The 12,900-nt window shown below is 25.5% G+C and overlaps 1 protein-coding gene across 1 annotated transcript; it reads left to right on the top strand.

Moving 5' to 3' along the window:
• The first annotated feature begins 266 nt into the window (after nt 1-266).
• Nucleotides 267-1,311, top strand: LOC118069575 (uncharacterized G-patch domain protein DDB_G0278987-like). The gene is made up of 3 exons (XM_035087778.1): nt 267-468; nt 715-1,042; nt 1,119-1,311. The coding sequence occupies exons 2-3, from the start codon at nt 721-723 to the stop codon at nt 1,208-1,210; spliced, it is 414 nt and encodes a 137-aa protein (XP_034943669.1). The 5' UTR covers nt 267-468; nt 715-720; the 3' UTR covers nt 1,211-1,311.
• Nucleotides 1,312-12,900: the final 11,589 nt, after the last annotated feature.

Genomic DNA, 12,900 nt, shown 5'->3' with positions numbered 1-12,900 from the left:
TTACAACAATTAATTCTTTAAATTTCTTTACAAGAACGATCCTTTCTTTCAAAACAGGCACACCACAACATCTAAAGTAAACATTCTTAGCTCGTTAATATGTACTTTATACAATTCAAATAGACAAGAATTATAATTTACAATACACAAAAAATATAACATTTTATATCATTACTTTGTTTTGATTTTCAATTTATTGATTTCTTATAATTTATAAACAATTTCAATTTCTCTTCTAAAACTAACGAGATTCAAATACTCATTTAGTTAAATTCATTTCATTAATGAAACGACATCATCAACTTATCGTCTCATATTGTATATAATTTAATCAATTCGTACATCTTAAACGTCTTATTTTACATCCGTATATTGTGCTGTTATTTTTTTTTTCCTTTTTCTCTGAAACTTCATTGACATTTAAGTCTCCTTACTATTCATTATCGATATAAAATTCACATTTTTTTGGTAAGTCAGAGTTTATAAACTGTCATATGAATATTACCATTTCTTTCCGTTAATTTACCACATCATTCATTATAATTATTTTACAATAATAAAAAGGGCATTATTCATTTTTAGTTATTTAATATTTATTTTGGAGAATAAAATCATAATTATTATTCAACTTGGTTCATATATTTCTTATGATATGAAAATATTAAAATTAATATTTACATATTACATATACAGTTTCCAAATATTATTTTACAGACCGGCATGGCGCCAATAAAACAATCACGAAAAAAGGCTACTACTTCTGATTGCAAACAAAGAAGTTGCTGTTGTGCCGATACTTCTGAAACTGATTCTAGTGATTATTCCGATAGTGATAGTGACTCATCTGAAACATCAAATTCAACTGAATACTCATCTGCTTCTTCAACTACATCCGATTCAACTACTGATACCGATGAACAATCATTCACTTGGGAATGTAATTGTCAAAAAAATCGCAAACGTGGTGGGAATAAAGTTGCTAAAGCTCGTGCTTCTGCTACAGAGAATAAACGTTCTAAAAAACGTTCATCACGTCGTAAAAGTACACATTTTTAATATTACTCATTACTGTGTTAAATATCATTTTTATACATCTTTTGTTTTTTTCGTTATTTCAGAATTATCTTCATCATCTTCTTATTCATCAGACGATTATAATCATGGTTGCGGATGCAAATCAAGAAAAAATCGTCGAAATTATTGTGTATGATAATACTTCATTTTTATTTCTTCACTGATCACTTAAGTTATATTTATCAATCAATTATTTTTTACCTTTTTATTACTTTTTTCTAAATTAACAATTAATCGAGCTGTATTTATTTTTATACATATGTAGATATATATTTATACTATTGTTAAAATATTGCTGCTGGTTGGCATTTTATATATTGAATGATTTTATTTTTACCATGTACATTTATAAAATGGCAATAATTATAAGATAAAATTCACTCAAAATACTTTTCTTTTTTTAATAATAAACTCTACAATTACATAATAAAAATAATGATCTATAAATTCATCAACATATTATAAATTCACTTTTATTAATCACAATTATATAAATTTTTATACGATAAAATATTCTGAGTGATACAAAATTGTATAAAAAAAGCAAATGTTATTATGTTACAATAGCAGCACTCAGAACAAACCATGAACTTCAAAACAAGTGCAGGCACGTTGCAAAATGAGCACGTGACAATATCTGATAAATACACTTTATGTTAAGACCTTAAATTAACATGATAATTTATTGAAATAATCAATAAGTTACCATGCTTTTCATTATGATACCTTTATTATATAATATAAAATTATCAAACATGATTTCTATATTCAATGAATCATCAAGTATGTTCAACTAGTGTAATTATTCAAATATGCAATGTTCTTAATTAAAAATGCCCAAGTTAATGATAATTTTTCCATTATATTTATATCATTATAAAATTAGTTCTTTTATTATCAATTTTAGTGGAATTTCAAGTAATGTTTATTCTTTCTCTAAATATTATATGATACAAAATTTAATGTACTCGTCCATTTGCACGTTTCAGTATCAAATTTTAACGTCTCAATTATACAGTCAATAGTAAGATAACGACCATTTGGTTTTCTTGAACTTATCCGAGAGTCACGCGTCGCTTACTAATCAATTGCAGTTTGTAAACATAGGTATTAACCAAAAATAGAATAAACATTTTATAGTCGCGTGGACTGACAAGTGTTTGCTCCTGTAATAGCATCACAATAACGACAGATATCTTTAGTTAAATATATAATTTAATTTATTAGTATACATTGTTTAATAACGGTTATTAATTGAACATTTTTTCATTATCATTATTATTATTATTATTATTATTAAAAATTTTTATATATATTTATATACTATCGTGTATACCTTGAAAAAATTTTATAGTTTAAATTTTAAATAAATATCATAAAAATTATCACATATCTTTTACTTAATGAAACATCGTGTTATACTCAATCATTTTATTCCGTGAAATACATGATACAAATAGATTACGTAAACTATCTTCATATTACATAATCGTTAGACCACATGCATTCAACGTCCTTAGTCATATTACATTATATAGTTTGTAACATTTTTAACAAAAAATACTTTACAATATGAACTTTTCATTAAATATTTCCTTGATATACCGAGTATATGTATAATCGAATATTTTTTCATACTTGTAATAATAATTATTTGTTGGTTAATAATAAAATTACGATAAATTCAATGATAAAGAAATGATTTGTAATAAATTATGATCTTGACCTACTTTTTTCTAACACTTACACTTAGTAATTCTGCCTTTATTAGCGCTATCTTTGACCACCATGCACTCAAATTTAGCTACTTTATGTTTTATCGCTCTGACTATTAACTTCGATTTTCTGATAGAGGGGATAAAGACCTTCAATTAAAATTTTGCACAACATGCATTGCTCCAGAAACCTACTTTTCATTTGTATTTGTGACATTGCTACGATTCATGACTTTTATCATCACTCCTTCTATACTCTATATCATATGTATTATAACTACTGTATATTTAAATTAAATCAACTGTATAAAAAGAATATAGTAGTATCAATATTACAATATTTCAAAATTATTTCAGTATTATGACTGTATGGATAATTATCCAAAACCATTATATCACACCTGATTGATATCAATAATATATAAATATTTTTTTTCTTAATATTACTGTTAAAAATTCGAGACATTTTTATCTTTTTTAACATTTTTGTATTTACTTAAATTGTGTGAGTTAAAAAATCAGACATTGAGGAAGGTCATAAAAACAACTTTTAAAATTTATATTGTATTATAAAAATAAATATGAAAATTCTCAAAATATGTTACATTTTTTACATTTAATCATAATAATTTTTGAAATAACATTTATTCATTACTTTTAAACATTCAAATAAATATTAACGAGCTGATTAATTTTAATGAAATTATTAATAAATAAAATGTCAATAATTATTTCATATGTCAATGGTAATTTCGCAACTTAAAATCTCAACATATTGATGATGTATACATGTATGAATAAATTGATTACATCATGTTATGCAATTGTTTACAACTCTTATGAATTGTTAAGTCTTATTATTGTAAATAATAAATCATAGAGTTATTATTATCATACAATAAGTCAACCATGTCTAATGTGTAATATAATAAATATGTTGATTACCTAAAAATAAATTGTGCTGAGTCCAACAAACACATTTACACGTGTAGTCTCAATTATTGGCTTTCTCAATTATTAAGACGCACTTAATTTATTGCGTTTAAATTAAATGATATTTTTATTGAATACTGCGTATTAATATACATGAAATAAAGATTACAATTTATTGTGCAAATGTGTCATTTATATTTTTATTTACCATTTGTTCACATTATAAAACTGGCTAAAATCAAGTAATTTCTATCTATTAAAACTCATGACTTACTGTCAGACAAAGAGATACAATTACAAAAACCGTTTGTGTGAATATAAATAAATATTTATAATATTTTTTTTTATAAAATCATAGAAATTATAATTCAATAATGATAATATAAAAAAAAAAATTAAAAATTATCGTAACAGATCCCAGAAAACAATAATTAAAGAATACAAAATTAAATCGACCAATCAGAAAAGTGTAACCATTTTAATTGTGCGCTGATTGGTGAATTTTATTGTTTAATTTCCGAAATAAATAAAAATAAAAATTAAATAATTTTTTTCCGTTATCGACTTGAGACAGCACTCTCAAAAAGCGTGCAATGTATTTCTAGTATCAAATTAATTATCATGAAATATAAAAGTAACAATTGTATCATGATATAAAAACAAAGACGAAATCTGAAAGATGTCTTAAGATAAAAATGTGATAAAATAACACAAATTATTGTCGATTTTATTACTTATGAATCAAGGCTTTAGATATCAGTAAGATTATGCAATAGTCCACATTACTGTCTTGAACGGTATATGTAATATGAAGAATGTATCACCGATGGTATATATAAGGTGGTAACAATACAACTATACATGAGAATTGAACGGGTGAGAGATCGATGATCTTTTGGTAATCGGCTTCACGTTTCAATTAAACACACAAGTCAAGACATAGTAAGTTTAAAAGTACAACATTACTGATTCAATCGCTATTGCAATTCACTCCACGCCTACAATTGCGATGAATATTACCATTTTATAAACGTTGAGCAGAATAAGCTGAAAAAAATTTTTAAATAAATGTTTTATCAAAATATAAAACTTTGCATCGTGATGTAGACTATTAATAGTATTATTGTTTTTTTTCTGTTCAGTTTAATCATGAAAACTTGTGATTTCAATGCATAAAACGTGACAATTGACTCAACAATTGAAGACACGGTTTGGCAAATATCTCGATTAACGTTGGACTCGTGAACATTGCACAACATAAAAGTAATCAATACAATAGTATTTGAGAGCGCGTGAGACGTTACAGCATCGACGATAATCCTCACGTGTCTTATAAATGGTAACGTACACGCGTAGTGATTCTGCTTAAATGATAAAATGATTTAATAGTTACTCCTTTTTGTCATATTATCATTATAATAATTATTTATTATTATTTTTTATTTTTGTTTGATTTTTAAATAATATAAATGTGATTAAATTCACATTACTTTACACCAATTGTTACATGAAAAATGTTTAAATAATCAATAAAATCAACACGAGACATAAAAAACCCTTGAATGAGTACGATCAAAGAAAGCACGTTGCATAAAACGTGCCTGTTATTAACGTCAGCATTTCATTGAATTTTTTTTTAAAATAGCATCCACCCTAAACAGAAATCAGTAAATTCTGTGAAAATTTTTACTCGATTCTCTTCGTAATAATACTTGATATTTTTTTTAAAACATTCAAATGTATATTTTTAATTTAAAAATGAATTTTAAATTCAAACATCATTGGTACATGTAAAAATTAATAATACATACTTACAATTGTACATATATATATATATTTATTTATTGGAGAATGTTGATATAATAAAAAGGTTAACTTTATTTAGTAATAATAATAATACCGTGTAATATACAGATTATCAGTTACCATTCATTGAAGTGAAAGCTAACAACCTTGATTTAATAATAAAGGTTGCAGCCCCTGTAAAATATGTGTATACTAGACAATATTTATTCATGTATCAATTAGCCTAATTGCTGTAAATTGTACATAGGCCTAATATTTCCCGAATAAAAATGATCAATTTTCGAGCGGGCCCAAAAGAGGCCCGATTTAAGCCCAAATCATTTTTTAGGCTTACAGAAAATATTTTTAGACTTAAATTGGGCGTTTTTTGGGCCTGCAAAATATTTTTAGGATCAAAGTGAATGTTTTTTAGGCCTTGAAAATAACTTTTGGGCTCCTTCGAAATTTAAACCTGTAATGGACTCGTTTTGGGCACTGAAAATTTCTCCAAGTCAAGATTGGGCTTCAATAGAGTCTGTATTGAGCTTTTTTTGGGCCTATTAATTTTTACTCGGGTTAAAACAAGTGATTAATATGGTAGAGTTGTTATACATGTGATAGATAACGTAATGAATTTGTCAGAAAGAGAAAAAAAAATTTCACTAGAGAATTTATTCAACTTAATAGTAGTATTAATTAATCAATTGATAATAAAACAATAGTTAGAGGTCACATATCTAGCTTTATTACGTAATATAATAGAAATATATCTAACGGTACTAAAAATGATAGTCATCATACATAGTAATTGAGTTAAACTGAGTATGAAGTTGATGTGGGCATAACGGAATTAGAGATCACATTTACTCTCAACCTCTATTTATCCCAAGTACCATAAATGTCTATAAAATAGTCACAGACATTTCGATCGAATTTTTTTTTTGTCTTTATCCCTAAATTAAATAAAAACCATCTTACGTGTGGGTGGAATTTAGTGAAATCCAGCCAAAAAATCTATCGTAATTTCAATGAAGTTGATCGAGTCATTTATAACGGTATATATTTTACCGCTGTTATATCTGAACAATTCAGGATACAACCTTCAATTGATTTACTCGTCTCACACTCTCTTACTCTTTTTTTCCTTTAATTTATATAATAATTTGAATAACTAACCATTTCACGTAAATATTTAAAAGAGTTTATTGCTAATTATAATGAATTATAATTACTTTATCGATGGATTAAAATGAAAAAAAAGTAATATCAATAATTAAAGAATGATTTATTATTTAACATATTAAAAGAAGTTTGATAAAATAAATGAAATTTAAAAAATTAATTATTTATAAATTATTGAAATACGCAAAGTGTTTGAGATTTGATATTCTGTATGTCTCACTACTACATAGCATAACCAATGACCTAAATATACTGGATATCGTTCTATGCCTTTCAGTAATAATGCAATCTGGAACAAAGGTCAAAACCTCAAGTGAGCGATGGGTTTCGGTTGTATACAGTATGCCTCTTGTTATGGAATCATTCTGAATTGTCTTTTCACCGGTAAAATCCCGTTAAAGTTATGCACTGATAGTTTATAACTACAGTTGTACACTGGTATCATCATGATGTGGCTACTAGATCTTAAAACAATCTTATCTATTTTTTAAAGACAAAAATTTTTAATTTTATTAAATAACGTTAGGTTTAAATAAAAATTATGCGTAAGAATGATTAAAGGTTTTAAACGGTACTTTTTTAGATGATCCTAAAAGGATGATGTACTGTCACGAAAGAATATAACTCGAAATGTGCTCAGACCTTTTAGGATGCCGTTATTTTGCTCAACATTTGCTACAGCCAATAGCTTAAGTGATGGTAAATTAACTGGTGTTAAACCAGTGCAGTCACATGATAGTTGATCGATATAAAGATCTTGTTACATCTCCAGCTGAGACGAATAAAATAACGTTGAAATCGCTGTAGCAGGGTCAAACGGGAAACTTATATTCGAATGACCTAATACCCCAGATCACGGAGGCAGTACTTGTGCTATATTTTCTCTCTTACGTCGTCATTGTTTTCATCATTATTATCATTATTGAAATGATTTGAAATATCCAAAATGTAATTAATGAACCCATTCATTCATTGATATTAAAAATATTTTTTATAACTGAAAAATAAAAATTGATGTATCAACTTTTTGAAAGACAAAGAGCTAATATATAATAATAATAATAATAATAATTAAAACTATTAAAAATTATTTATTATTAACTATTATTTATTTAATTATTATTAAATTATTTATTTATTAACTATTTAATTATAATAATTATATATTATTATTATTATTATTATTATTATTATTATTATTATTATTATTATTATTATTATTATTATTATAACAAATTGCATATTGAATTATGTCCTGTATGTATAGCCGGCTATCCTTGACGGTATACTAAGAATGGACTTTTATGACCTTCCGGCCATTGGATTAGAGTAAAAAATAACCATGAGATTTACCGTAAAAGTTTTTATTTATCTTAATAAATTCCAATATGCAAGGACATTTCACCTGCATTTCATTCCATTGCATATAATAATATATTTTATCCTTTTTTATTTGAGAAAAAAAAAGAATTTAATATTAGATTACGAAATACGAAAATTTTAAATAAACTCTAGATTAAAATTGATGACAAAAAAAGGCCTAACGAATTATCACATAAGCTTGGCCACGCTCCGTAATGCCCCTGAAATGCATGAGCACACATTATGATGTAACGACATTAACTGTAAATATTTACCGAAGACTCGAGGTCAGACAAAGAAAATAAAAAAATAATACAAGAAGAAAGAAAAGGGTAACAAGTCTGCTGGTTCGTTAAGTAGACCAAAAGAAGGTAGGCCGTATAGTATTAAAAATATAAAAGTAGAACGTTCATCTTTCGTCTCTTTCTTTCTTATTCCTCTTACTTTATTTCACTTAATACTATACCGTATTTAATACATTTAAACTACTTTTATAATATAATAAATATTCTATGTCCGGTTACACTGATTTGAATGTTAACATTAAATATCATATTCCCAAAATATATTTATAATAATAATAATAATTCATAAAATATACATATTTGTAATACATAAGAGTTAAACAAGAAAATGAATGCATATAAATGATTATACAGATAGTGGTACAAGTAAGTCATAACGGTTTGTTCCAAATCTATCAACGCAACGGTTAAGAAATTGAGATTTTGGACCATTGTTGTTACGTCAGGCACAAAAAAAAGATTTACCGTTGATCTAACGTTAAATCTATCATTGATGATTCATACTAAACTATGTAGATAATAATTATTTTGACACAATTTCGTGAATTTTATTATAAAAGACAAAAATTTAACATTCAACTCATTATTATTATTATTAACTTATCCATCTTATAATTTTTTTTAGATTAAAATTCAAGCCAAGATATAAATGTAAATTATCAAAAAATATTTATAAAAATATTTCAAGATCAAGGTTTTTATGGACTCTTAATAGATTATTAAATTAAATAAAAGTTAAAAATAAATGAAAGAAAAAATAACAAATGGAGACAGCGGTCGTTTATTATCTCGATTACGAAATAATTTTTTCGTACATCGCCCGCCTGACCGTAAGCATTGACATTGGCATTGGCACTGGTTGTATGGTGAGTTTGGTGGCTTGTGTAAATGATTGCCTCACTCTTTTCTCTACTCTTTATTTCTCTTCTTATTTATTTTTTTATTTTTTTTTTTCATTATTATTTATTAGCTACCGGAACTCAAATACTTATTATGTTAACGTCGTATTACATACGTAAACATCAATTAAATACTTATTTCTATTTTATCTAATAATCCGATATTAGTTGAGAAATTAATTATTCAAGTGCTAATGAATTTTTTAATGTGTAAAAAATATTTATTAAATAATGTTGATATTATTTAAAGTTAAACATTATAGAATTACAATAACTGCATATAACATATATTTATTATTATCACAAAACCGCTAGACGTTTCAGTTATGAAACGGGGTATGTGTTACGAAACTAGAGGACGTAATATTGCAAACACAATGTAGGCGAGTTAGTATACGCATACACTAGCAAGCTCACCAATCCAGCTTATGTCTTATATTTACCGTTAGATTTTCTCTCTGGCAGCTCACGCTTCGCTGACTGTCACACTTATCTGTTCGCGGCAATGGCCCTGGTTTTGTACTCTACATAACGATTTACACGATATCCGGATTCCTTTTTTTTCGCTCCCTCTCTCTCCCTCTTAATATTAAACAACTAACCAATCTAACTGTCAATGATTTTTGCACAATTTGTTTGACTCTTAGCATATAAATCTACTTAATAAATAATATAGTATTGTATAAGTTTTTATAGTATAAACAATTAAAAAATCTTATATAGTAGTACTTAAATATGAATAACTTATCATTATATGCACTTGAGACGTGTCTCATCTTACTTAACTTCTAGCAATTTACTTGGCGACTTTCATCGACAATTCTCTTGCTCTGTAACACAACTCTACGCCTTTCCCGTCTTCTATTATATTATGCCGATTTCACTTGCGAAAGTTTGACCATGACAGAGTCAGCACCACTTTTTTTTTGCCAACTATCTCTATTTTTAATAATAATTAAATTAATAAGATTAAGTTTTATTTTTTTATTATATAAATAAAAATAAGAAACTTATCTATTTTTTTTCTTTTAATCAAAATTCAATGTAAATCGATGTTACATTCTAGTGTGACCACATTTATGTCTCAGTAATGCCGTTATAATGTACAGAGGATACAGTAATATTATAAGAGAAGAATATCTTTATTATATGTATGTATGTATGTATATATTAATATTCAAAGTATAATTGATTGATATTTCTTTTTTATTTATTGATAATTACTCTTTTACCCTGTATTTGTGTCGTTAAAGATTATTTTCAAGCTCCTCCCCTCTCTTTCACAGAGAAAGTGCAGACTTACACATTTACTGACCTACATTATCTTCACCCTTTTCTCTTCTTTGTAGTTAACTTGTTTGTACTGTATCTTCTTGTACCTTTTTTCTAGTTTAACTGCCAATTTTAATGACATTTAATCGATAAATTTTTCATTCACAAGTATATCATTAACCCTGAATAAAAGACATTTTGTTAAATTAAAAGAATCATACATTTCATGAATTATTAAAAAATTTGTTTAAACAAAAATTTCATCAAATTTATATTACATGAAAAATCACTTTATTTTTGTTGAAGATTGAATGAAAAAAATTATTATAACATATTCAGTAGTTTAATTGATTCGATAAAATTATATTTTTATGTCTTGAGAGGAAGTTATATAAATATTAGACACCTACCAATCATTCTACCGTTATATAGTGGGCGACATCAGTTTGTCTGACCTACAAACTCAACGACATACTTGCTTTTTTTATTGTTCTTGAAATTATGTCACAGAGCACAATACACAACAGTTTAAATCAAGTTTTTAATTACGATACTTGACAATAATTTGCCATTTCTTTTATATTATTTATTTAAGTATATAAATAAATAATGTTAATTATCTGAAAGAATATTTTACTCATTAGGATACTAAACTTGAATAATTCGAGGTCGTGATCAAGAAAAGAGAGATGATGAATAAAATAGCAAACTCTCCCTAGATAAATTGTACTTTCTCCAATGCATTCTAATTTCTTCCGTTTTTCAACAGATAAGTTAAAGAGTTAATTTTTAAAAGTAATTACCCAGAGAGATTAATTATATTAAATACTTAAAAAAAAACTACACTATATAAATGTAAATAACTTCATCATTATTAGTGACAATTATGATTTTTTCATTTATTTCTACTAGAGATTGTAGATTGTAAATAATGAGAATAAAACTAATAAGTCTATTGCATGGATTAGATAATTCTCACGCTACCTTTCTCGCCGCTTCTACAACTATACTTCTTATTTTTTTTTCTATTGTTATTTCAGCATTTATCAGTGCAACATGCAAGGTGAAAGCGACCTCGACCATTCGAATAACTGACAATGCACCTTCTAACTAATATTCACGCACTTTCCCCTTGTTTTCCACTTTAATTTCTATTGTATATTATCCAATTTTATTTAGATAATATTTTCACGGAAGTAGATCCAATCGTCATCTGTAATTCGATGATTAACAAATGAATAATTGTAATAAAATTATTTATTATTTAAAAAAGAAAAAAATATTATCATAAATTTTTAATATTTTTAATTAAATCATTTATCAATTCAATATAACATCATTTTATTATTATTATTTTTTAAATATTATTCAGGTTGTTTAATTGATAATTAAAATTATATTAATAAGAATTTATAAGCTTGATTCTTAGATAGATACTTAATACTTCAATAGCAAAAGGAGGTTAGACCTTTCTCAGACAGACAACGAAAAACAGACTATACGATTAGAAAGGTCCATAGTGGAATAGAATAAAAGTAGTAATACTCTGCACTGAAGCATCTAGTTCTTAAGATTAAGTAGGCCTTTGCCTCCATTTGCTTATGCATGTTAACTCATTCACTTTATATGAACTCACTCTTTTTTATATGGCCTTAATTTTCCCTTATATTTATAATATTTTATTACTTTTTGTTTTGAATTGATTTTCGAAAAATTACTCTAAAATAAATAACTTGAAAGTAGAATATAAAAATAATTTTATTATGAATTCAATAATATAATTTTGTCAGTAAATTCTTTTATTTAATGTTATAATTTTAAAATAAAAAAAATAAAAAAAAATCAATCCTTTTTAATTATTATAAAATTGATTAAATATTATTGAAGGTAAAGAAAATTTCTAGATCACACGTCACGACTTTCTCCATTAGAATGATAAAATTATATCACATGGAAACCTCTTTATGTACATTCAATTTTTACTCTCTTTTTATTTTCTTTCGTTTTCTTGCTAGAAACATTAAATTCATCTCATTTGTAAGACAATTAAAATTTTTGTAAATGTTTATTGAATATTTTTAATTCACAGACTGACAATATTCTTCGTTATCGAAATATAATAATATGTATGAAATATATATTAAGATATAAAAAAAAAAGAAATATTAAAAAACTTAAATCATTTGTTGAAAACTTATAATAGGGAGATACTTAAGAAGAATAACATTTTTTTTTTCCAGTATCATTATACATAATCTATCTCGTAAATGCATAACAAGTATACATAAACACGCGATGTACTTTCATAAAACTTTCAGCTTTCCATTGGCTGTTAAAAGTATTAGATGTTTCTAAAAAAAAATAATGCATATA

This window comes from Chelonus insularis, unplaced genomic scaffold, assembly GCF_013357705.1.
Source record: "Chelonus insularis isolate UGA/USDA-ARS -01 unplaced genomic scaffold, ASM1335770v1 contig_41_pilon, whole genome shotgun sequence".
Lineage (NCBI taxonomy): Eukaryota > Metazoa > Arthropoda > Insecta > Hymenoptera > Braconidae > Chelonus > Chelonus insularis.
Note: the sequence above shows the minus strand (reverse complement) of the source record. Positions and strands in the feature narration are given on the sequence as shown.